Source organism: Aspergillus multicolor, assembly GCF_047715735.1.
Source record: "Aspergillus multicolor strain CBS 133.54 unplaced genomic scaffold BDW74scaffold_3, whole genome shotgun sequence".
Lineage (NCBI taxonomy): Eukaryota > Fungi > Ascomycota > Eurotiomycetes > Eurotiales > Aspergillaceae > Aspergillus > Aspergillus multicolor.
The window spans coordinates 875,668-899,709 of NW_027395954.1; the positions used below are offsets into that span (position 1 = coordinate 875,668).

Genomic DNA, 24,042 nt, shown 5'->3' on the forward strand with positions numbered 1-24,042 from the left:
TTATGTGCAGGGGTCTGCTGGGCGCTGGGCGCTGGGTCAGGGATCAGGGGTTATCAGATGCATATAGAGGGCTTCGGTTGCGAGTGTCACAGCGGCTAGAGTCTTTGTTTTTCCTCGCTCCAGTATGCAGATGAAGGTTGCCGCATTTCTGGAATGAATAGATTGAAATTTGGGGTGGCATCCATGGAGTCCATGCGGTATACTACTAGGTCACGGACCATGTGGCTAGATAGCTAGGTACCCTTGTCAAGGCACATGAAGATGCCGATTCACGATCGACTTGGCCCAGGGAGTCCCTCGAAAGCTAGTCAGAATTGTTTGATAAGGTATATTTTCCGTCTAAGGAGTAGATTTCTTTTGATTTGTGCCCGGATACAGAGTTGTCAGTCCTCGTGCGGGGAAACAGGTCTACTTGAAACCCTGGTAGAGTTTCGAACGACCCGAGACCCGGAATAAGCATAACGGGAGCGTAAATAAGCGCCTTTTTCAACTCTGGTTCAGATGGGGATGCTCGCAGATCGCTACATCTGAAGGGTTCGGCCATGGTCTGGCTTCCAGGTGTCGACTTTGTTTGCTGTGGCCAGGGCCCTGCCCTGTCTGCTGGTGATGGGGAGAGGCAACCGCTAGTCCCGCAAACAATTCATCGTGCATTTGCTCGACCCGCACCCACGCTCAGCTGCCGCCGAAGAGTCTTCGCTGTGTTGTATGCTTTCCCACCGTCCCACCACTGGATCCTAGGTCACTTTGAAGTGAAACCCCTCTAGCACATGTGCTGCCAACTGTTGATTAGTTTGGACGCTTTATTTACGTTGCAAAAGCAACCATGAATGACCTATCTCGGCCCCGCTGTTGTACCGGGTCGCCCGACAGCTGCTGCGTGAGGACTTGATTCTTCTGACGAACCCACACAGCTGTCGGCCTGGCCCAAATTAGCTTGATCCTGACAGGAGTGTGGGCTGCGCACTGCGCAGTGTTCTCCTTATGAACCACGCTGGTGGCTGTCGATCAACAAATAATGGTTCTCTGTGATTCTCACCCTCTTTCTGATCTTTCGTTTCTTTTTCCTTGCGCTTTGCGCTTGGAATTCTCGATGCATTACGGAGTGCTCCACGCACGATACTGACCAACATCGAAGACACCCTCGGCCTCCATCAGCTGACTTCGTATGCCATAATTGTGTCTGCGCGCAATTTCTGCGGGGTGACAGAGGTCTGCAATTTAGACCCAAGCCTGATGAAAACCCTGAAAGTCACCATTATTCCTCGACGACATCGATGGGGCCCTTCCGCAGGTACATCGGCGACCGGTAACGCTGACAGCCACAAGCAGTGGCCAGGACGAAGCCTTCTTTGCATTTCGACTGATCATATCCGACGTTATTCCGAGTCCTACCCCAGTTTTCTTTCTCAGATTTTGTGAGGAGGGGGGAATCCAGCCCAAGGAGGGGTAAAAATGGAGTTTTGGGAGTTCAGGTTCGCACCGCTGCAGGCAAAGACTCAGACCGGTCTTATTGGTCCGCTGTACCCTTGCGTGGTCATCGTCACATCCATCTGATGATGATGCCTCTCCTGTTATCCCCGATCGCGACCCTGTCCGCGATGGTTATTTGCGATTTTGGGTAAGATTGCTCTGGTATGCTGGCTTATGATCGAGCAGCGTCTAGCGGTATAGACCGGTCCAGCCGTCAACAGCTGGCTTGATTCGCACTCGGACGCAGTGACGCGGAGAAAGAAGACTATCGAAAGCCTTATTATGCGGCTGCATCTGTTAGAACCCAGGATTTGTACTCCCAGTATACGTCAGACATTATTGGCAGCTTGGCTCCGGGACACAAACTGTGTAATCTTCGAAGCTCAGCCGCGCGCGCTCTTCCCCAGATCCGTCGCTGACCCTCGGATGCCGGATGCGAGGCGGCGTAGTGAACACAACACCAACCTAAATACGAGTAAGGTTAGTTAGCTCTTGTTTCTCGCCCTCCTGCCCAGGCCAGGGAGCGATTCACTGCATTGATGATCCACCTCCTGAACAAGAGCGCGCATCCTTGTCTTCTCGCCGCATTATCACTCGACTTGACCGGTCGGTGCCGACGGTACGAACCGACTGGAGAGCGCAGGTCGAATCAACTGCTTGCATCGATCTTTTCTAATCTTGAGCGGGCACACTGGGCGGCAGATCTCTGCGACCTGTGTGTTAAGGCAGTAGGCGATGTGATGCATCTACCGCGCTAGATCGATGCGCAGCCAGCAGGATTGTGAGCGACTCTTGCACATCTGCACGTTGGAAAGAGCCCACTCCTATTCCCACATCCTCTTTTTTGCTTAGTGCTGTCTCTGAATACCCATCATACTCTTTTATATATCACCATCTCGTCCTCTCCCTCGCCGTGGCTTCTTGGGAGTTCCGCATCGCCCAGTGATGAGCTTTCTTTGTGTCGGAGCTATTGCTAATGAAGACTTCAACATCGCGACGGCATTTTGAGCTTGTGTCTCATCCAACAATAAGCATCATCATCGTTCGAAGCCGCAATCGGGCATTCGCGACAATTTTTGCCACGAAGGAGATACGTTCGACGAGGAAGGAGACGAGAAGGACGCGAGGCGATCTGAGCACTCCTCTCGAGGAGCTTGCGGCACCTCCGAAGACACTTCGCCGCTGAAAAGGTCAAAGCGAGAATAACAAGAACGTGACTGGCACCTTATAAGACTCCAGCAGTTGCTCTGTGGACGGCGTTTGGACTCCGACCTCCCCCGCGCCCTTGGGCGAACTTTCTTTGTCTGACGCTGGAAAAAGGCTATTAAGGTTCGTGTCTTTCCTGATTTGGATAAATCAACAGCTCGCAAAGTCTTCCTAGAGACTCAGGTGGTCGCTAATCATGGTTTTAGGCGTTCAGGAGACCTTTCTCTGACTAGCGGAAGACGAGCATCGGAAGAAAGGAGACATCAACGGATGCTCGCCGCTAACGCATGAATTACAATCAAAGTTTAGGTACGTACATATGACCGGGCTAGCGCGGCGACGGCACTTGATCCTTTACTTTCTACTGGGCATGGCATTTGAAATCATGGTTGACTGGAATGCTAGGTCCGCACACCCAAACCCACCACCACGCCCGAAATCACGGGGAGGGCTTAGAGAATCGGAGACCCTGCGTTGGCGGACAGTTACGGGTCTGATCACCTGCATAGCCGGCTCCATCGTCAACGGACACAGGCCAGCCGTTACGTCGGTGGACTGGGGTGTGGTCGGGGAAGCGAGTCGTGGTTTGCCCGCAAACGCAGTGGATTTCGTGCTTAACTCGATCGGTCGCCAGACGATCTGGCTAGGCAAGGTAGACTTTCAGGCTTGCGCAGGTCGCCGAACTGAAATCTGACCTAATTTTGCCGGCTTCCCCTCCTGATCTGCTGGGACCTGCCAATGTGCGCATCACCTTCATGGTACAACGGCTCGTCTCGGATCGTCAAACTTGAGACTCACTTTAGCCCGCGTGCCCAACCGTGGTCGGCCTGACGACTCTGGCGACTTCTGGCGACAAGACCGCAGCGTTTTCACGCGCGAGAGTCTGGTTCTGTCGGCTGTTTGGTCGAGCCTGTCTATACCTAACCTCTACATTATTGGTACAGCTCCACTCCGAATTATCTGCCTGGCTGGTTGTCGTCTGATCTTAGTAAAACCCGAGCCGGAAACCTTTTTGCACCGCCGTCATTGCCTGCTTCTTATTATTTTATCGTGTCTGCTATTCGATGGGTGTGATGACTTTTTCCTAACCGCGGCTTTTGTGTTCTGTGCGCCAGGTATCCAGGTATCCGGAGGCGACTTCAGACCCATCGTTCAGCTACTGTCTCATCAACCGCGTGGCCGTGAGTTCCGCCACCGTTGCTTGCCTGCCTATGACTGCTCTGCTTTTTTGAAACTCTTGCCTGCTACGTGGTTCCTTACCTCATTTCCAACCTTTTTGCCGCGTCTGAATTTGCATTGCCATTGGATAGCCCGAGATACACGGTCGGGGATACTCCAGTGACGATTTTGTCGCTCCTTCTTAGCCTCTGGGAAAAAATCGCAAAGGCCTGCTCCGTGACAAAGTGCCGTCCGTTCCTTGCAGGTAACAAAGAGAAAAAAAAAAAAAAAAGTTACTTAATTACGAGGGAGAACAAAAATAAAAAGCAGACAAAATCCCGAAAAGGGACGAGCAGGAAAATAAAAAAAGGCAGTGGAGGACGAGTACGAAGGCAGCGCGAAGCTGAAGCCGAACATTTAAAAAGTCGTGGTGAAATAATTCTTGCAGCTTAAAGTTTGGCTGGAACCAGAGCCTCTGAGTGCCTGCATCTTCGGTGCAAAGTGCCGCTTGCGTTCTGACGACACCACCAACCGCCCGCTTGCGGTACATCTACCTCCGGTATCTCAACCTGCACCAAACGCTCTCTCGTTCCGGCCGCTGCACTCTACAATTTTTTATCATTGCTCCACTCGAGCTGTTGCGTTCCGCCTGGGCTGGCCTTTGGTCCCGGCAGTCATACTACCGTTGTGCCATCTTCAATCCTCCCCTCCAACAATTTCCCTCTCCCACTACCAGCAGCGTTTCCGGCACTTAACGACTGAGCTCTTCTTCTGGGTCCCAGAGATTCGCTTCCCTTCTTTCTTTTCCACTCTTCTGCGATCCTGCGCCGACCCTATCTTTGTCGTACTCTTCATCCTGCTACCTACCCTCTCCAACTGAGCCCCGGTTCACTTCAGTACTGGTTCACGGTTCTCTTACTGACGGGTATCCCGCTATCCCGAACCTTTGGCTCTCTCGCCAATCCTTCTCACAGAGCTCGCCTTGATGAGTGCGGCGAATTACCCGGATCCCTCCCTTGCCCGCCCTTCTACTAGGTACGTCTTCAGCTTCAAACGGAGCGCCAATAGCCTTGTTCGGTTTTCTGGATGGGCTAGCACTGACAATTTTGGCCTGCAGTGATGATTTCGAATTGATCGTCCGCCAAAACCCTAATCGGGCGCGCGTGGCCGGTGGGAAGGAGAAAGGTACGCGAGAACGTTTCAAGCGCGGTGTGCGCATTAAGCAAGCAGCTAGAGCTAACCCGGTACTCTGCAGAGCGCAAGCCCGTTGACCCGCCGCCCATTGTGCAGATTCGGGTGAGGGAGGAAGGGACCTATTTAGCTCAGTGAGTGACAGGATCTCTTTGCTTGCTGCGAGCGAGCTGTTAAATTGACCGCATTGCGCCGTCAGGCATTATCTGCAGAGTCCCTACTTTTTCATGTCCTGCAGCCTCTACGATTCTCAGGATGATGCGCCAGCTCCTATTCCACCGTCGACTGCGATGACCGGGACATTGGTCTCGTCGCTGCATCGGTTGAAGGATGTGGACAACACAGGTAAAGACAAGATTCTGTTGCAGACGAAGGCGACGGGCTGACTCCAATTTAGACGGCGGGTTCTTCGTATGGGGCGACTTGTCCATTAAAATTGAGGGAGAGTTTCGGTTGAAGTTCTCGCTCTTTGAAATGCGAAAGTGAGTCTAGCTTGAGCCCCGGGTGTCCTTAGCGCTAAGCAGCGAAGGGAGAGCAAGAGCTAATACGGCATTTGCCTGATTAGGACAGATGTTGTATACCTGAAATCTATAATCTCGGAGCGATTTACGGGTGAGTTCCCAAGTCGCAGTGAAAGCACCCGGGCTAACGCAGCAAAGTCTCGCCGCCGAAGAGCTTTCCGGGAATGGCCGAATCAACTTTCCTTTCCAGATCTTTTGCAGACCAAGGAGTGAAGCTCAGGATTCGCAAGGAGCCACGAACGCTAATGTGAGTGGAAAATGGCAAATGACCTGATCTGTGAGTTGCGCTAACAGATTTGTGTAGAAAGAGGTCCGCTCCACGGCCAGAAGATTACCCCCAGAGTATTCCTCCGCGGTCTCCTGAACGAGCGTCGATGCAAATGCCTGGAAGTGGCTACCCCGTTCCTCCATACCAGCCCGCGAGTCGGGACTATGGTGCATACTACGCCCCCGTAAAACGCCAACGAACGTCAGTAGACTACGGCGCCAGGGGCATGTACGATGCAGACGGACGTATGCGTCAGATGGAGGCCTACCCCCAGACTGCGACAATGTATAGCCAATCAGGCGGCTATCCGGCGCCTATGATGGGATACCCATCAGGACACGCTGGTGTTCCTGATTATGCGGTTCGTCAACCTCAGAATTATTGGTGGCCTGCCAATGAGGATCATCTCGAACCCAAGCGCGAGAGCGATTCCAAGGGTGGGGAGGAGTGGCAGTAATGTACTTACTCTTGTTCAGATGTCGTATGGAATTCCCCCGTCCGCTCAGGTGCCTCAGATGCAAGATCCTGCCGCTCAAAGTCGGCCCAGTCAACAGGCAACGATGCAATCGCTGGGGATGGTGAATTCACCGGGTACACCTGTATGAGCTCTTCTAGCCCGCTTATCTCGTACTAGGCGCTGACTGGCCATATATTTTTGGGCAGACTCCAGATTCGGCTCGAGCGATGATGCAAGCCGCCTATCCTCCTCGACCCCAGTATTCCGCCAGTAATGCAGTTCTTCCACCTTTGCAACAGAGTCGCAATTATCCCCAGGGCACGAACGGCACGACTCGAAGTTATTACGAACAGTCGCCGCAAGCCACACCTATACTTCCTTCACAACCCCTCGGAACAAGCGAGGCTGAGCGATATGGCGTCGCGCCAGGTCACACAGGGTTCGAGCACCCAGGCTCAGCGAATGGAACACCTCGGTGAGGATCCTGGCTTGAGGAGTCAACTGCTCCTTCCGATTCTCGGCATTACCTTATTGTTATCGCGTTTACACTGGCTTTCTGATTTTGCTCTCCCTTTGTGTTTTTCTTATAGACTGCTGGACGGGGTGTCATGGGTTTCTTTGCTTCTACGGTAGCAAATATGCTTTACGGGATACACGGCGCCAGTGGGAATAAAAGGGGAACCGTACAATCAACAGGGCTGGATGGTTGTTTCTATATCGGTTTGCTTATATTTTACTGGGTTCTATGGGAAAAGGTAATCATTCAATTCCTTGTACATATCCTTATTGCTGCAGTGTTATTGGCTACTAGAAAGCAATGGACTGGTTTTCTTGCTGACTCGATCTCTTCTTGATTGTAAAGACGTCCAGTGTTCCAAGGTGACGTCGAGGCTGAATGGTTGTTGCCAGGGGAGAGGCTGGGAACTCTGCCCGTCTACCAGCGTTGGCTCTTTCTGTTTTGAGGGGATTTAGCAAGATGTCTGCTCAACACTGGCTCTCCCTTACTTTCAGCCACAAACAAATACCCCCCTCATCTCTTTCCCATTCTTTATTCTCATTTGAAATTTCCTTTACATATCATGCCCATCGAATTCACGTCCACAAGCCATGGCCATGACCACATATCAAAGACAGCGCAGTCAACCCTCCGTCGCTGTGCCCGAGTACGACTACCTGGAGATACGGTGCACCTGGAGCGGAGAATATGAAGAGGTATCGAACATCAGAATTTCCCTCGAGGTAAGTACTTTACGATTTCTTTCGCACCGTATCTTCATAGCTAAATGTGGTTCGACCTAGGTCAAATGTGTTCCCAATACGCAGCTCCAGCTATTGAGTTTATGCAGACGAGGCATAACCTTTGAAGAATCTTTTCTGGAACGCCTGCCGCAGACCGAACATGATACGGATGGTCAGGACAACACAGACGCTCCGCAAAGCCCTCTGTTTGGGTTCTCTCCTCTCGCGCGCGACGTAAAGCGGGATGTCGAACCGTTTGATGACCCTCCGATTCAAATTCCAACACTCGAGCGGACATATGAAGGAAACGACGAGGTACCTGCAGCAAGCGAAAGTACTCAAGACGATCCAAAGACCCGTGATGTTGAAGATATACTGGGAAGCCCTGTAGCTTCTAGTCCACCTGCGAGGTCTCGGTCTACTTCACTCGATTCCGATGCCGAGAGCTTCACCAGGTCCCGAAAGAGGAGTGCCGCTGATGCTGAGCTCCCCGAGTCTGGATCCGAAATTGAAGACGCGGGCAGCGGAGTATTGAAGGATATCAGCAACCGCAAAGTTCGCCAAATGAGTCGGGTCGAACCAGCAAGTCCAGGTAGTAGGGCTACGGAACGCTCGCTATTGGACTCTCCCGGCCTCAACCGCAGAGAGATAGTCTCCCCCAAGAGTCCTACGAACTTAAGCCCAAGGAAGTTGGCACCAACGAAAATACCAGGCTTAGGCATTGGCAATGAAAACGCCAGTCCCCGGAGCCCCAATAAATCAGCCATTGCTGGAGCGTCAGTCACAGGGAAGCTGAAGTCGCCAGAAAAGTCTCCTTCCACATGCAATCAGCACCAGAACCCCAAGTTTATTCCTAAGCCGGCTCCAAATGTCCATCTACAATCCTCGGAGACTTTACCGGTGACAAGCTTCGCTAACACCGCGGTGGGATTCCATCTTACAAATAGAGGTGCCCATGAAGACCGTCCAGCGACGCCCGGTAGGCCCAGGGCCAAATCGATTAAGGAACCTCGGGTCCGCTTCCACATACCGATTGATTCGACAGCTACTACCGAACGCTCCGACAAGCACCCGTCAGCACCTTCTCCATCCAAACAGCTCGGAGCTGCTTTCGAGCGGATGAGCGTCAAGTCCAGTGCCATCCATGGTGAGACGCAATTGCGTTATATACCAGGGAATCTCGAAAAGTTCCGCCACGTTCAGAATAGTACTTATGTCGAACAGCGGAAACTCTCTAGTGAGCCAGAGGTCGATATCGTGAACGGGTTGGTCATCCTCAGAAATTCTGACCGAGTGCATCCAGCAACATTCAAAGTCACCATAATCGCAGCCGTCTCTATACGAAAACCAAAAGATCATGGATGGAGCGACTTGGTCATTCCAGGAATTCCTAGGACACGGGGCGACAGGATCGGAGTCCTCCTGTTCCTTATGCCTGCTCACCATGGTTTAGAAATCCGGACCACGAATGTCAACAGAGCAACCATCGTGGAAAATTGTCTTATTGCGGAGTTTGCCAATGCCGGTAATCTAGTGATCCCCCTTCGCCGATGCAGCAGGGAGTCCTGCGGCGAAATCAGTGAATTTACTGTGGACCAAGAGATCATCTCTCACAGCATAGTCGGTGCCACAGCCACAGATGGCCAGAGTGACCAATCAGTCATACAAATGAGATGCCATGCAGTGTGCTCCATAAAGCTATCTAACCGCTGTCTCTGGAGCGAGACCTGCATCATTCCTCTCCATGTGCATGGTGGTCCAAACGGTTTCTTCTACTGTGACGTGACTTTTCAGAGAGGAGATATCAAGACGATTTGTATCAACGCCAGCAAAGGAACAAAGATCGGAGTCTCCCGTGTCCGGATCATCTGCTCATTGAAAGACATTGACAGGCTCTATCTGAGATGGTCACTAGAGTTTCCCGGTCGAAGGGCGGCGTATTGGTCTCCACGTATTTACCCGGCATCCTCAACGTCTCATCAGCTCCATCAGCACACCCTGCAATATGAGTTATTGGAGGTGTTAAACGATCCGACGTATTTGAGTTCTGGAACTGAGGCCACGCAAATTAATTGTGAAATCGAAGACGAAACCACTCAAAGAAATGAGGACTTCGGACTGGTCTCGAATGATTTGAGTGAAAAATCGCAAAGTGACCCGTCGCAACCAGTGCCTTTGACAGGTCTACACAAAATTGGACAGTCAATCAAAAGTCAGCTAGATGCGGTCCTAGGATATTCCTTGAAACAAATTCTGATAGGCTTATTTTACCTTGCTTTACTACGATCTGCTTCTTTTGCCCTCTTCGATCTGGAATTAGAAGATCCCTTGCCCTTGATGCAGGCATCCCTACAAACCCCCGAGCAAACAAAGCAGATATCTTGGGGTTATCCTTGGGAGATGTTGGCCGAGGACGAAGGAGAAGATGCTAGCGACCAAGATCTGTCAATCGATCTGAACACGCTGGAGATGGACAATCATGTGGCCAGTGACGAGAATGAGGAAGAGGCTGGGGTTTTCATGAACGACGAAGAGCAGGATGAGCGGGGGGTTGAGGTAGATACGGAGATGGAACCTGAGAAACCCACGAAGTCTTCAGTCTCTTTCAGGGACAGAGTCGATTATTGGCTTGGTTGGACGGGGCCTGCCTAGTTGTTGTTCTGATTGTTTCATCGATATAATGTTTAAGCATAAGTAGGCCAACGCGCTAAGCAATCAATCACTATATCGGTCTTGTGCTTTTTTCTATGTGTTTCAGGGCCTCTTCAACAGCCCATTTTAGCAAATCCGCCATAGGCAGGGCTCCTTGACCAGGAGCAACAGTAACGCCGGCATCCATCCTCAGCTTCACGCCCTGCCCAGCCCTTTGGATCATCTCGTCCTCGTTCTCAGTAGATAAGTCTGCTCCGCCATCCTCAGGGAGCAACAGCCACGCATGATCCCTCACATACCGCGGCCAGACAACATCATCCACATACCCCGGCGGATCCGTCCAGAAATTCTGCGGTGGCCGATCATCCTCAGCCTCCAGATCCACATCCCCCTCCTCCGCCTCCGAAGCAGCCGATGACCGCTGCGGCAACTCCGTCGTCGGCGCCGGTCCAATAGTCACATACCCGCTCCTCTTCTCCCTCCTCTCCTTCACCAAATCATACGGCGCAGCCAGAAACATTGGCAGGTCAATCTGATCACGGACCCCCCGTAGTCCATGCCCCTTCCCCTCCTTCTCAGTTGCGGGCGGCGCATAGAGCAGGAATCCCTCCAACAGTGCGAGCGTCAGTTTTTCCTCGCCCTTCGTCGACGAGGCCAGGACATTTTGGATCCGCGTCGAGACGGTCTTCCGTAATTCATCGACTAGCGTATCCTCGACGCCTGAGCCGGGCGAAACATCATTCAGGTCTTCCTTTGAGCGCAGGCGGGGCGGGAGGTGGCCGTGCTCGTGCACGTAGCGGAGCGACGCGGTCAGGAAGTTGATGTCCAGGGCACCCAGGCAGTCCCAGTCTTGAAGGCGCTCGCCGGATTTGGTTGTTGTGTAGGGGATTCTGGGTATTATTAGCGGAATTGTTTCATGGGAAATGAGTGCGTCATCTCGTCCATCATCAGGAAGATTAGAGGGGAGGATAGGTAGATGTACTTGTCATCAGGGTGGTAAAAGTCATCTTCGTGGATTATAAACGTCGATATCTGTTTCCCTGATTGTTCTTGGTCCTGTGGCTGGTTGGAGAAGATGCGCTGCAGGAGGCGGGCGAGGGTTGTTTTCCCGCTGGAGGTGGGGCCCGAGAGGGCGATGATGGACGTTGGCATTGTCTTCTCTTTTCCTCTTTCGCTCGGGATCCAGACTTAGGGTGGTATCTGTGAAGATACCAAGCATCTACCGTGACAGAAACTAGGCAGAATGGTGGTATTTAGAGCTGTGGAGATTGTGGATAAGTGTGGTGTCATGTGATATAGGTGGGTTTCCGGATTAGGTAAGTTTGATACTATCCAGACGAAGGCGGGGAGCTTTTATATACTTGGTTATGAGGTACTTATCAGCACTATAAAGAATAGGCTAGGTTCGCATACTTCACAAGAGTCTTCTTGTGTACGATAAGCCTCGAGGATGAATAAGCCCAGAAAATACATCGTCCATTGATCTGAGGGTATCCTAAACTATGAGTACTAAATACTGACAATACGTCATCACGTCAGGTACAATATGCCCAGGTCAACTACTGAGTTGGGGTCAAGTTGAACGTGGCAACGTAGGCAGGAGAGATGCTCCTTCCCGGACTCGGCGATTCCATGATTATCCCATTCGGATCGCGAAACTGTGGACGCGGTGGCGTCCGCCGTCTTTTCGGCGAGGGTGGCAGAAGATTCGGCTCTAGAATTGCAACTCCCTTATTCCTAGGCGAGGTTTTGGTGGTACTGTGCTTACGCTTCGCCGGCGTTACGAGAAGCTTGTAGTTTTCGACTTCCGCTTCCGTCGCCGGACCCGTAACTAGTTCGGCGCTGTCTGGGATGGGTAAACGGTGTCTATCAAAGAAACCGGCGGGATGGCGGAGGTAAGCAAGGGATGTAGAGTCTTCGTAGCGGGGCATGGGAATGAAAGTCTCCTGCTGGATAATCGAGCTCATGGTGTTATCATCGAGAAGATCATTTTGAATCTCGGTGTCAGCCATGGCTTTGCGGCGCTGGAGGATCTTGTCCTCCAGGGTGTCGCGAAGAACGAGGGTTTCGACAAACACAGGACGGGTTTGCCCAATACGATGGGCACGTTTGATGGCCTGTGACTCGACGTTTGGCTGCCATATGGGATTGACTATGTAGACGCGCGAGGCGTGTGCGATGTGTAAACCATGCGAGGCTTGACGAAGATCCATAAGAAGCACACGGACTTGTTCTGATTCGCGAAACAGGGTAAGATATTCCTCACGAAGCGATGGCTTCAAGGTATTCGCGTAAATCCGGAAGTCGACCCCCAAGAGTTCGAGGCCTTCGGCGATCCAGTATGCAGAGTTGTTGTTGTCATAGAAGATAATGATCTTCTCTGCTTTCTGGTGCACTTGAACCTGATCCAGCAGGTACGTTAATTTGGCCGACGCAGTGGCAATTAGCTCGGTTTGTGTAAGCGGCGAGTCAGACGGTAATTCCGCGTATAGACCCTTTAGGAAGGTATCTCTGGCTTTGCGCTTCACTGCAATCTCTGGTGTAGTTTTCTGGGGCGCAGCAGTAGAAGTGTCAAATCCTTCGCGTCGGGATAGCTCCCTTCGGATCTTGATGCCAGCACCTGACAATCCTTCAGCTGGATCGGACGCTCGGAGATGCTTCGTTACAAACTGCTGGGCGAGACGAGCTTGTGATATCCCCAGCAAGAGAGGCTCACGCTGGGATTGAGCAGGATCTAATGCCCAGAAGTCTCGGGCCTCCGATGGAAAACCGGCGACAAAAACTCCCAGTTCATGCATGTTCTTGAACCCATTCCAGCTACCAGAATCAAGCGCTGTTAGGGCTATCTTGATTCCCTGTGTGATTATTGCGTTGTCGTCTTTGGTCATCGTGTCTCGGTGCTTCTCAAGGTATTTCGTAGCAACTTCGACCGTCCCGTGCAACTCGAAGTCGGTTCCTGCCCACCAGAAACCAGCTTGTCGCAGATTGCTGATGACGCGGCCAAGATGCTTTCTATTGCGTTGATGAAACATGTAATCTATGTCTTGTCGCTCCGATGTGACCGCGTTAACGGCAAGGATGAAAATGAACAAGTTCAGATTCAGTTTGTCGTAAAATGTCGGCTCGAGATGGACCACCTTATTATGCAGCCGGGGCAGAGGTATCTCACGGTTTATGACGTCCAACTGATGGCGCACGACCAGGCCTTGTAAGGTTGCGCGGAGAGATGGCGCCTTTCGCCGCCTCCCATCTGGTCCCACGGGCTTCATGTACGTTGTCCAGTCGGCAGGGTCGTGACTCCTCGAATTAGACCAGGGCTTAAGACCCAAGAAGTTAACGACTATCAGACGGAGTTTGTCGATATCTTTGAGTTCGCTGTCCGCACCCTTTCCGGTATTCTTCCTTCCGTGAAGTACAGCAATGGTTGCATCGGTCAAATCTGTATCAGTTATGTGTGTTTCCTGGGAAGCTAAACTGACTTCAACCCCGTACAGCCCGCTGGATGGAGTACCAGACACGACCCAACGTCTCTCAACGTGAATCTGATCGAGAAGATGCGCCATAGTCGTCTTGTGTCCGTGGCCGGCGACGTTGTGTCCTTCGTCAACGATAACCCTAAGCCAATGGAGCTTTGTCAATGGGGAAGGCTGGTTCCGGCCCTTTCCGCGAGAGTCCTCCGCCTCTTTCTCAAAACGAGTTCTCGAGTAAAGGATAATATCATAGGGAAAGAGATCCTCAAGCGACGGTGTCAGGTCTGCACCGCTCCGCAATGTGAGAATCTTTAGACCCTCGGTATGTGTAGCAATTTCACCGACCCAGTGGTCGAAGAGATTAGGTGGTACGATGATTAGAGTCCCAGAGCAAAGGTATAGGCGAGGGTATTCTACAGGCGTGCGACCAGAGTGTCTCCCTGCCGGGGGACGTATGGTATATGAGCCACGATTGGCCTCGCAAGCCTTGATACACCGATCGTAAACTTCTCCCACTTGACTATAGTGATCAAAATGGGCTTTCCAAGGCAAAGACAACCGACCTGCGGTCGCCGCCGCCATGTCCAGAAGGCTTCCGGTGCGAGGTCTTTCGGGAATCTGCATAGACTGGTGTTCCAGAGGTATATGCGGGAAGTGGCCCCGGGTAGCTAGAATCACAGCCAGGGAAATCAAAGTCTTGCCGCAACCCATGGTTTCCGCAAGTATTCCCCCACAAGCCTCTGAGTACAGGGTTCTCTCCCGCACGATCTTGCCTTTCTCCCTGTCGTAGTAGTATTCCTGGCCTGTTGGACTTATGCATGACTGAAGACGCGGGTCCAACATCTGATGTGGTTGTATTTCTCGCTGGATCATTGTCGCCGCAGACCGTCGCTGGTAAGGATATAGCGGTGTTTTTAGTCCAATAACGCCGGTAATCGTCTGGCCTTCCTCATACTCGGCCTGGTCGAGAGCAGGAATTGAGAGTATATCCCGCATGGCTTGCTTGGCATACGGGTCCCGGACCGTGTCCACATCAGGGCTAGGGTCCTGAAGGGTGTTGAAGATGTACCAAAGAGACTCGTCATCGGCACTCACAGAAGAGAGGTCCACTATCTTTTCACCAGATCGTCCTTCCCCAGTCCAAGCCTTAGCCGAAGGATCCACTTTCAGCATGACAGCTTTCAGCGCTCTTCTAAGTGGGGCACTGGAGCGCGGTATGAATTTCCGCCCAACGTCATCAGGCAAGACATAGATACGGACATAGTGGGTTTGGGAGTCGTGTTGGCCTTTGTGAGTGGTGGTTCGTATCCAATTGTGCTTTTCTAGAGTGGCGATTTCGGCAGCAGGAAATCCAGGAACATCCTGATCCAGAACACCCACAGCAATAAAAGAGTCCAGGTTCTCGAGTAAAAGCGCCATCTCGGTTTTTGGGGTCCCTATCAAAGACTCGGAAGTGGACGAAGTCGCAGATTTTAACAATAAGTTGACACTATCCGCAGAAGTGTTGGGCGAAGATGAAGACCCCATGGAGTGTGGAGGAATCATCATGCAGAAGGCTCCGTGAGAAGGCTTACTGGGAGCTGTGTTACTTTCCTAGATCAAGAGGTAAGTCCATAACCCGGGAAGGTTATAGATGCGCTGTTTGCAGAGATCCGGCGTTTTGAATCTAGGTGAATGGAGACAGTAACACACCTGATGGCAAAAACCTTCATCTGAGATAAGAAGTGGGGAGTCAGAGAGCACCCTCTCCTGACTAAACCCTGGTCTCATGTATAGAAGAGCCCTCGAGTCCGTATACCTGCATTATATCTAAGACTATGGTTGGGTGAAGAGAGGGGAGTGATTGAGGCTTGATATGTTCCTGGGGCCATCTTTCACAGAGTTGATTGGCTTCAGGGAATTACCGCCTGCGCTTTCCCTCATATGGACAAGTGAATTTGACAGTGTTACGTGCTCTTGGCACTCCCAGAACATCGCTGTATCAGAGTACCACTACCACTACCACTTGCAGATTGTTGCTGGCTCCAAGGGAGCAAGGAAGATATTTCGGATGCAGATGCAAGGATTCGTGGAGTTTATTATTATCAAGGGTCTTTTCCAGGCTAGGGACCATCGATGATTTCTCTTGTCAGCCTTGCCATGTCGACAAGTACTAAAACGCTGGACAGGATGGAACATTCAATTTGGGAATACTATATTGCCTCTCTAGGTTGGCACTTCTAAAAGGTACTTTGTGATCTAGGTCCTTGGAGTCTTCTACCTATCTTTTACAAAAAAATCTTTCTCCATCTGTGAACGAAAGGCATTATGAACTATATATATAAGTGTAATGTACTACGTATGATTACATCTGCTCGAGAGATCAGAAGACCATGCAAAATCATTTAGAGTACTTTTACTACCCTGAATAACTACTATACCAACAAACGCCATCTAGTCCGTAGAAAATCAAAAAACGTCCAGTAGTCCATCGCAAGCAAGTACGGGTCACAAACAGATAACCTCCCAGTTGTCCCACCATTATGCTAAACCAACTGACACTAGAAATAAACAGGAATAACAAAGCTACATTTACTGCGTGATGTAATCCTCAATCTCAAACCCTAACCGCTTGAGAACCTTCTCTTCTATCTCCTTCTGGCCTGGGGTGTTCGAGGGCTTCCGCACAACAACCGTCTTCGCGTCTTGCAGACGAATCTCGACGGGGTTTCCAACCTGCTTTAGCTCCTGTACATCGCACTCACGGACGTATACTGTGATATCAGGGCCCACGGCGCCACGCCATAGGGTTGCCATCCACTGCCAGTGGTCGACGACGTTGTAGTGGTCGGACATGGGGGCAATACAAGCATATGCATCGGCTGTTGTAAGCTGATACCTCGGGACTATGGCCACCGGGAGGGAGTTGGAGGCGGGATTGGGGGTGGATGCAGTCTCCGGTGGAGACGATGCAGCCTCTGACCCGTTTTCGCTAGAGGTGGGCGGGGAGCTTATATTTGCTTCAGCAGTGGTCTTGTCGGGATGGGCGGTCCTTGGTGAGATACGAGGGGACTCTTCTTCACCCGAGCCGGCGTCTATGGAGCGGCGTGATGGTTCTGACTTGACGAAGCTTTTGATCTTTTGAGAGACCTGTTTCCATTTTCGGACGCAGTTCCAGTAATCATCCTGCTTGTCGCACATTTCCTCGGGCTCGGTGCTGCCTTCGCGCTTTTGCTTAGGCTCTGAGATCTCCGGGCCATCGAAGACGCGGACCTGGAATTTGCCTTCTTTTGACAAGGCATTATTGAGGTAATCCGCAACGGTCTTTACCAATGCTGCATCCTGTCCATCGACGGCGATGACGGGACCGCGGCGTTTGGCGTCGCCTTCGCGGAAAGACGACGGGAGCTGAGGTGATATCTTCGCTAGCACTTTAATCTTGTTTAGAAATGGAATACTCATCACAGCTGATTCTTTATCCTTATGGAAACCGTCCTGCGGGTATGGAGTGACTGGTGTCATGCCTGCCGGTAGCGAGGAATGGGTTTTCAGCGGTGGGAGAGTCAGACTGGGATCCGGTTGTGGGTGCTCCTTTACAGGACGAAGACCGCGAGGGGCTTGCATTGCATGACCATAACTCAGGCCCCGAGGGCCGCTCATGCTATCTGTGCGACCGGCATAAGGTGGTACTGAGTATGGAGAGTTTGGCGGGCTCTTGTCGCGGTGGAACTCCGCCCTATATGGCACATGGGGGGTGGGGTTTGTTCGGCGTCGCTTTGAGTCTGGGGACACTGACCCACTCTCTTCCCATTGACGTGCTCGGGAGAGGCGATGTCCTGGATGACTTTGGTGTCCGTGTTTCATGCCTCTTGGTCCCTGGTCCATACTGGAGTCTCGACTCGATCCTTGTTCGGCATGTGAAGACCTTCCGCTGCTTACAGAGCCGCCAGAAAACCCAGCGTCTGGGGATGCGGGTGGGTTCATGATCCGGCCTCCACACCTGTTACAGATGGTAGAGCCTGGAGGATTATGCCCCAGGCCCGAGCTCGAAGTTCTTGCAGTCCCATCGCGACCATATCGACGGGGTTGGTATCGGTACTCGGGGTACTGTTGCTGATGCCTTGCTTTCTCTTGCTGATACCACGTTAGCGGTTTGAAGAACAGCCCAAGATTAGAGCCTTGTCAGAATGGCTTACTTCTGCATGAGCCTTCCACTCATCCTTGACCTCCTGTGGGAGCTTTCTCCATTTCTCGCCAATGATTTTGGAGATTTCCGGATTAGCCAAGCCTGGGTTCTGAGCTACCACTGCTGCTTGGTTGTGCTGGCGATAGAGAATGAAAGCTGAAGGGAGCGATGGTTAGCATCCGCTTGTAGCTGTTCACTTGGTGACACTAGAAGAGATCATTATTGACATACCATTGCGAGGTCGGGGAATTTTGGGATCTGGCTGGCAGAGACAGAACTGGGTGGCCGGGTCTCTTGGACCCTGAGCTGTTGACTTCATAGGGCTGCAAGATGCCGAGCGGTCTGCAGCAATAGAGGGCCGTTCTCTCATTGGAATATCTCTTGGAGGAAGGGCTGATCCTGGCTTGGGAGCTTCGAGGGCAGCTGAGGAACCGGGCGAACCCTTGTCCACGCTAACCCTAGAGCGATGAAGAGACAAGAGATCGACCTTTGGCAAGCTCTCAGAATAGCGGTACGGGGTAGCTCGATGATCGGCCATATTTAAATCGTTGTTCATTATCTTGTGTTCGAGAAGGTTGCTGGTCGGCCTTGATAGAGAGGAATCATGATGCAACGCAGGAGGCTTGGGGAGAACTCGATCGTAAGACATTTATTTAATAGTAAAGCCCAGTGAGGAGAGAGGCGGAGGCGAATGCACGAGGCAGAGCAGAGTGATGAAAGAAACGATGGGGCAAGGAAGTCAGAAAGAAAGGAACAAGCAGCGAGAGGAGGGAGGAGAAGAAAGAAGAAAGAAAGCTGATATGTATAAGGCCCTGGGCGATGACTGCAGCCTCGTGCTTGAATGGCCACAATAGTAAATAAGATAAAAATAATAAAACGACCAGACCATTAATCTGATTCGCGACTTCCTTTTTGTGCCTTCTAAACTGGGATTGAACCTCAAGTCCTTTGTTCTCTTAAAGGCCAACCTTGCCTGGAATTAGCCTCTTTAGCCTCGCGCTGACCCTGCTTGTTGCTTCTTTGTCTCTGGCCGTTCCACTCTGGCAGTCGCCCTCCAAACAGCGAATGAAACATTTTGATTGTCTGCAAACTAGGGGGCATGGAGATGGATGGAGCAGCGACTGAATGATGAACCAGGAAGTTGAACCGACTGAAGGCAACTCTGTAAAGGCAGGGTAGCAGTGCCCAACCCAGGCTAGCAGGATCGTGGGATAGTAGGAGTAGGCTAGATAGGATGGGCGATTATTGTTCACTGGGGGGCAGTTCTTTGTTCTTCCCGCATGCGGCGCTGCAGGGGGTCACCACCCAATGGCGGCACACCAGCACAGAATAGCTTCGGTTTTGGTGCGACGTTCAGCCAGTGACTGCGAGTAGCGCCTTTCCAAGCGACCACTCGTGCTGCCATTATGCCTCCGCCAACCACCGTCCCGCGCCATCGCCAACAGATCTCCGAGAGACAAAGAAAGAAGCAAGAATAAGAGAACAAAGAACTCCAGGTAGATCCCACCCCACCCGTCAAGGGAGAGAGTCATGGAGGCCCCGGCTTTTGCTAGACTTCGCGTTGACTTTGCCAGATGCGATCTTCAAGATTTGTAATTCTGTTCTGGAAGTTGGAGCTTGCATTCCTACCAGCCCTTCACCCATTCCGATCTCCCGGCAACTACTACTTTCATCATCGCGTTACAACAACCCCGTTTCTGTCTTCCTTTGACTTGACCCTCTTCTCCGTCTGGGGCCTTGGGTTTCTCGCTCGCTTCTGGAAGCATACTACCCTGTCGAGCCCCCGTCTTGCCGTCTACCCTTGTCGCTAGTCGTCATTCTGGCGTCTACTTCCAACTTTTGGGGTGAACATCGGTTTAAGACTTACCACCCACTAGTAGTAGTAGTAGTAGTGATTGGAACCGGCGTCTGAGCGGCTAAGCCAGTCAGCCGGCCGGAGACGCAGCTCTCCGTCCTTGTCCGTTCGCTCGCATCTGAGTCGTCTTGGGAACCGGCCGTTGTCATTACCTAGCTCTCTGCAGGAACGTGCCTGTACCCTTCCCATGGATCCGGTTTCGATACGCGATCAAATCAAGTACTATTTGAGAAACACTGGCCTTTCATTAAACGATCCGTATATTGGGCTACCGGAGCCACATCTTCTCAATTCCATGGTACACTTCTGTGCCCATCAATCGGTGTGCGGAAGGGCCAAGATGCATATCATTCCTACCACCAAAGTTAGTTCAGCTTTCCGAAACACAAAGGATGCTAATAATGCTTCAGCCTTACCAGAAAAGGTACTTGTCCGGATGGTCGCAGCGCTTGTTCTCTGATGTCACCACCCACTGCTGACTGCTCTCCACACAGGAGTCCTCAACATTCTCCCAACCGGGATCTTGGTTCTTTCCAAGCCCATTGGATTCTTCAACACCCGCAGCGAAAAGTTGGCGGTCTCGAATAAGATCGGTAACGAACGACTCTGTATCGAAAAGATAGATCGTCCCCTTTCCCCATTGTTCCGCTGCGCCTCGTAGCTTGCTGTTCCAGTGAGAAACAAGCTTGACGGTCTCTTTGTAAGTGGATACATTCTGATCCCCGTGCGGGCGGAAAGCGGGAAGGAAAGTCACATCAGGGACCAGTGTCAGAATGATTTTGAGGTCGTCGCTACCCCAGTTCTGAGACAGTATTTCCAGTTGTCCCATGATGACCTCAACGATGTGATCAACAGACTTGGTGGCTGTCTCGTAGTCTTTCTCTATCATGTTCCACAAGTCCCAGACACCAAAAGATACTACCACGATGGTGCGATTGCGCCGATCATGGATCACCGCCTCGTCCAACTGCTGAATGGCTTTTGTCTCAGTGTCTACCCATTGTTTGACCTGGGCCTTAAAGTCAGACAGTGGGGACTTGTACAAGTTGAGAAAGGTGCCCGCAAGCTCCTCGTTATCAACGACAGATCCAATATAGGTCCCCTTCAGAGACTTAGCAGTTTGCGCAAGGTTCTCGTGATGACACGAGAACTAAAATGTCGTCCAATTAGCAAAGACTCGGTAGCTCCGATTTACTCGGCTGGAGTCATGACTTACAGAGGAGCAAAGCCAGTCGGTCCAGACTTTCCCACCCTGGATCTCTTTGGCATTGTTATCACTCCATGTGTCACCAAACACAACTAGCCTGCGGTCAGGTGAGGCCGGTGCCTGGAACTCCACAGTTGGCTGGTCCCCCGTGTCGACCTTGCGATAGTAGAAATGCTGGGAACCGAGGAACAAGGCTGACAGCAGGATGCTGAACACCGCAAAGGCGCAGACGATATGAAACTTGCTAGCAAGCCTCATTTTTCGGGCGCGCCTTCTAGAGACAAAGCCGTATACGAAAAAACGGCTATCCCGAATTCCGCGATAGCCAGCCTCGGCGCCTAGAAAGTAGGGGAACAGGGATCGGCGAGCCTTCTTTGTCCTGCAATTTTGAACCTTGAATCACCAATCTGATATCAGGCGACAGAGTAAAAGCCGAACTTTGAGGCCAGGTGATTTCGGGTAGTCGGGTTTGGGGGAAAAAGTTGAAAGGACGCTGGGAAGTCGAGAGCCGGAGATGGCCCGGGGTGGGTATCCAGTGTCGCGTGAGAACTGGAGGGCGGAGTTTATTAGAAGCAGGAAGGCGGGGGAGAGGAAGAAAAGAGCGATCAGAAAGAAGCGAGCGATAGAATACTCTAACGATAGCAGGTAGAAGAGGATATATACATGTCTCAGGGGCAGGAAGAGAAAAGAGAGAGGAAAAGGGGAGAGGTCCTGTCAGAGTTGTAAGGCTAACGGTAACTATCATGGACTTTCTCCGTCTGGAGACCGGAGACTGGAGGAACTCTGGTGGATTGCGTCACCTAGACTACGTACGCTGTGCAAGAGCTGGAAGCTGTGTCAAAACTTCTGCTCAGCAAGTCCAGACAGCCTATTCAAAGGAGTCAACGCTCTACTGCAACGTAGAACATACAAAACTCGACTAGAACAAATTTCCCCGAAGATCGACTTCAGTCAGATGAGTGCCCGATTGAAGCTATGGTTTCCGAGCGCCTGAAAGATCAGGTGTCATACCAGTGACTAAGAGCCCTACCGAAGCGCTAACCCTCCTGGGCTAGTCGCTGAGTCAGCCACCCACAGACCGAATTCTCGCTACACCAAAAGGAAATCGACACAAAAATCCACACTTGTCTTTCGCTTGAACGACCGAACGCACCACTTCGACCGTCGACAATCCCGCGCCCTCCGTCTTGACCGCGCATCACCGTCAAGATGAAGCTCAACATTTCCTACCCGGCCAATGGGTCGCAGAAGATCGTCGAAATCGACGATGAGCGCAAGCTTCGCCCTTTCATGGAGAAGCGCATGGGCACCGAAGTCAGTCGAATCCAATCCATCCCCGAAGCAATGCACAAAACCGTCCTCCGCGAAGAACACAAAATAAGATGAACACGCACGATGAAATGAAATGAGAATTGGTGGCTGATTGCGGCATATTTCTGGTTATTAGATTCCCGGCGACTCTCTCGGTGACGAATTCAAGGGTTACCTTTTCAAGATCACTGGTGGTAACGACAAGCAAGGTACGACTGGACATTCTCGAAATTCGATTTTGGCAACAACCTCGGCCTTTGAATGTGGAATATGGATGCGATGCCGGATTATTGCACATGTCATGCGGGGAAATTGTTGTCGGGGTTGAAGATGGGATTAATGCTAACACGATTTGCTTTGCAGGTTTCCCCATGAAGCAGGGTGGTACGTAACGAATCGCAAAACAAGTCGACTACACGCGTAGACCGAGAAACTTACGTTCCCTACAGTTCTCCTCCCTACCCGTACCCGTCTCCTCCTCGCCGACGGCCACAGCTGCTACCGCCCCCGCCGCACGGGTGAGCGCAAGCGCAAATCCGTCCGTGGTGCCATTACCGGTCTCGACCTTGCTGTCCTCGCCCTTAGCATCGTCAAGCAGGGTGAGGGTGAGCTCCCCGGTCTCACCGACACCGTCGTCCCCAAGCGTCTCGGCCCCAAGCGCGCCACCAAGATCCGCAGCTTCTTCGGTCTTGACAAGAAGGACGACGTCCGCAAGTTCGTCATCCGCCGCACCGTCACCAAGGAGGGCAAGAAGGACTACACCAAGGCCCCCAAGATCCAGCGTCTGGTTACTCCCCAGCGTCTCCAGCGCAAGCGTCACAGGATTGCTCTCAAGCGCCGCCGCTCTGAGGCTGCTCGCGAGGCTGCGTAAGTCTCCCCGGAACTATCGACACAGGCATCGGACAATGGAACTAATGAATATGCAGTAACGACTACGCCAAGCTCCTCGCCAACCGCGTCCATGAGGAGAAGGCCAAGAAGGACGAGCTCCGCAAGCGACGGGCGTCTTCCATGAGGAAGTAGAGGGGTGTTTTGGTTTCTATTCTTTCTTTCTCCGAGGGGTTTCTAATGGTCGGGTTACGTACGTCTCTCTGTTATGGCTAGGGAAAGGAAAGGAAATGTTCAAAAAGGATTAAGAAATCTCAAGACATCGACGGTCATGCCTACCTCTTCCCCACCTGTATCTGCATCTGCACCTTTTTTCATCATCCTGTAAAAGAGAAACCATCAGGGTAGCGTGTCGGATTCAACTGAACTGAACTGGAGCTAGAGAAGCAGTTACCCTCTTTTGGGAGGAAGAGTGGTTCTGCCTTTGAACCTCGGGGGAGAGAAGAAGGGGAGCGAACGAAGCAAGTCGTGCTGTGCCGATCTATTCACGGATCTCATCTTTTTTCTTTTTTATTTTTCCTCATGCTGGACTGTGGACTAAAAAAAATCAAAACGCTTTTCATGATTTATTGTTGGTTCCACATTCCATCGTATTGTGCTATCCACTATAATGGCCCAGCCACCCCGCGTTGAATGAATGCAAGCCACAAAATCATTCAGCCCTTGGTACCCAGGACACCCTCATTTGCGAAAGTCGAATTTACATTCAGTCTTTCTGGACGTCAGCAGAACAAACGTCAAAGAGTGAACCAGTGCCTATATTTAGTCTTTTGTTGGGCTCGCTGGCTCGAAGTACCACAAGCCAACAAAGCCCTACTGAACGGGGATAGACGCCACAGGATACCATGCCAATGGCTTCAGTGATCTTAAAGTAGAATTCAGAACGCTTGCCATGCTCACTTCAAGGGCAGTTATGCGGCACGAAAGACACATGCCAAAGCAAAGAGTACGTCTGACATTGTATACCCACGTATTGGAACACCT

General features: G+C 51.7%; 7 protein-coding genes across 7 annotated transcripts; 3 read left to right on the plus strand and 4 right to left on the minus strand.

Annotated features, from left to right (window-relative positions):
- Nucleotides 1-4,602: 4,602 nt before the first annotated feature.
- vosA lies at nucleotides 4,603-7,109 on the plus strand. Its single transcript, XM_073733665.1, has 10 exons — nucleotides 4,603-4,869; nucleotides 4,952-5,019; nucleotides 5,090-5,159; nucleotides 5,225-5,370; nucleotides 5,423-5,507; nucleotides 5,591-5,637; nucleotides 5,685-5,793; nucleotides 5,851-6,175; nucleotides 6,291-6,413; nucleotides 6,478-7,109. Exons 1-10 carry the CDS (start codon nucleotides 4,820-4,822, stop codon nucleotides 6,748-6,750), a joined length of 1,296 nt encoding a protein of 431 aa, XP_073587766.1. The 5' UTR covers nucleotides 4,603-4,819; the 3' UTR covers nucleotides 6,751-7,109.
- Nucleotides 7,110-7,384: 275 nt separating this feature from the next.
- On the plus strand, nucleotides 7,385-10,162 carry BDW74DRAFT_187441 (uncharacterized protein; the record flags this gene model as incomplete). Its single annotated transcript, XM_073731486.1, has 2 exons — nucleotides 7,385-7,510; nucleotides 7,571-10,162. The coding sequence occupies 2 exons, from the start codon at nucleotides 7,385-7,387 to the stop codon at nucleotides 10,160-10,162; spliced, it is 2,718 nt and encodes a 905-aa protein (XP_073587767.1).
- Nucleotides 10,163-10,197: 35 nt separating this feature from the next.
- On the minus strand, nucleotides 10,198-11,486 carry BDW74DRAFT_145859 (ribosylnicotinamide kinase). Its single transcript, XM_073723244.1, has 2 exons — nucleotides 11,145-11,486; nucleotides 10,198-11,052 (listed from the first exon to the last, which is right to left on the minus strand). The coding sequence occupies exons 1-2, from the start codon at nucleotides 11,312-11,314 to the stop codon at nucleotides 10,233-10,235; spliced, it is 990 nt and encodes a 329-aa protein (XP_073587768.1). The 5' UTR covers nucleotides 11,315-11,486; the 3' UTR covers nucleotides 10,198-10,232.
- A 135-nt stretch (nucleotides 11,487-11,621) lies between these two features.
- BDW74DRAFT_145861 (uncharacterized protein) lies at nucleotides 11,622-15,463 on the minus strand. The gene has a single exon (XM_073723245.1). It carries the CDS (start codon nucleotides 14,803-14,805, stop codon nucleotides 11,722-11,724), a length of 3,084 nt encoding a protein of 1,027 aa, XP_073587769.1. The 5' UTR covers nucleotides 14,806-15,463; the 3' UTR covers nucleotides 11,622-11,721.
- A 740-nt stretch (nucleotides 15,464-16,203) lies between these two features.
- BDW74DRAFT_174261 (putative HMG box transcriptional regulator) lies at nucleotides 16,204-18,335 on the minus strand (the record flags this gene model as incomplete). Its single annotated transcript, XM_073727992.1, has 3 exons — nucleotides 16,204-17,745; nucleotides 17,808-17,953; nucleotides 18,029-18,335. The coding sequence occupies 3 exons, from the start codon at nucleotides 18,333-18,335 to the stop codon at nucleotides 16,204-16,206; spliced, it is 1,995 nt and encodes a 664-aa protein (XP_073587770.1).
- A 1,429-nt stretch (nucleotides 18,336-19,764) lies between these two features.
- On the minus strand, nucleotides 19,765-21,359 carry BDW74DRAFT_76749 (uncharacterized protein). Its single transcript, XM_073733666.1, has 3 exons — nucleotides 20,869-21,359; nucleotides 20,069-20,802; nucleotides 19,765-20,005 (listed from the first exon to the last, which is right to left on the minus strand). Exons 1-3 carry the CDS (start codon nucleotides 21,115-21,117, stop codon nucleotides 19,921-19,923), a joined length of 1,068 nt encoding a protein of 355 aa, XP_073587771.1. The 5' UTR covers nucleotides 21,118-21,359; the 3' UTR covers nucleotides 19,765-19,920.
- Nucleotides 21,360-21,996: 637 nt separating this feature from the next.
- Nucleotides 21,997-23,627, plus strand: BDW74DRAFT_145866 (40S ribosomal protein eS6). Its single transcript, XM_073723246.1, has 5 exons — nucleotides 21,997-22,173; nucleotides 22,307-22,379; nucleotides 22,534-22,554; nucleotides 22,620-23,037; nucleotides 23,097-23,627. The coding sequence occupies exons 1-5, from the start codon at nucleotides 22,069-22,071 to the stop codon at nucleotides 23,191-23,193; spliced, it is 714 nt and encodes a 237-aa protein (XP_073587772.1). The 5' UTR covers nucleotides 21,997-22,068; the 3' UTR covers nucleotides 23,194-23,627.
- Nucleotides 23,628-24,042: the final 415 nt, after the last annotated feature.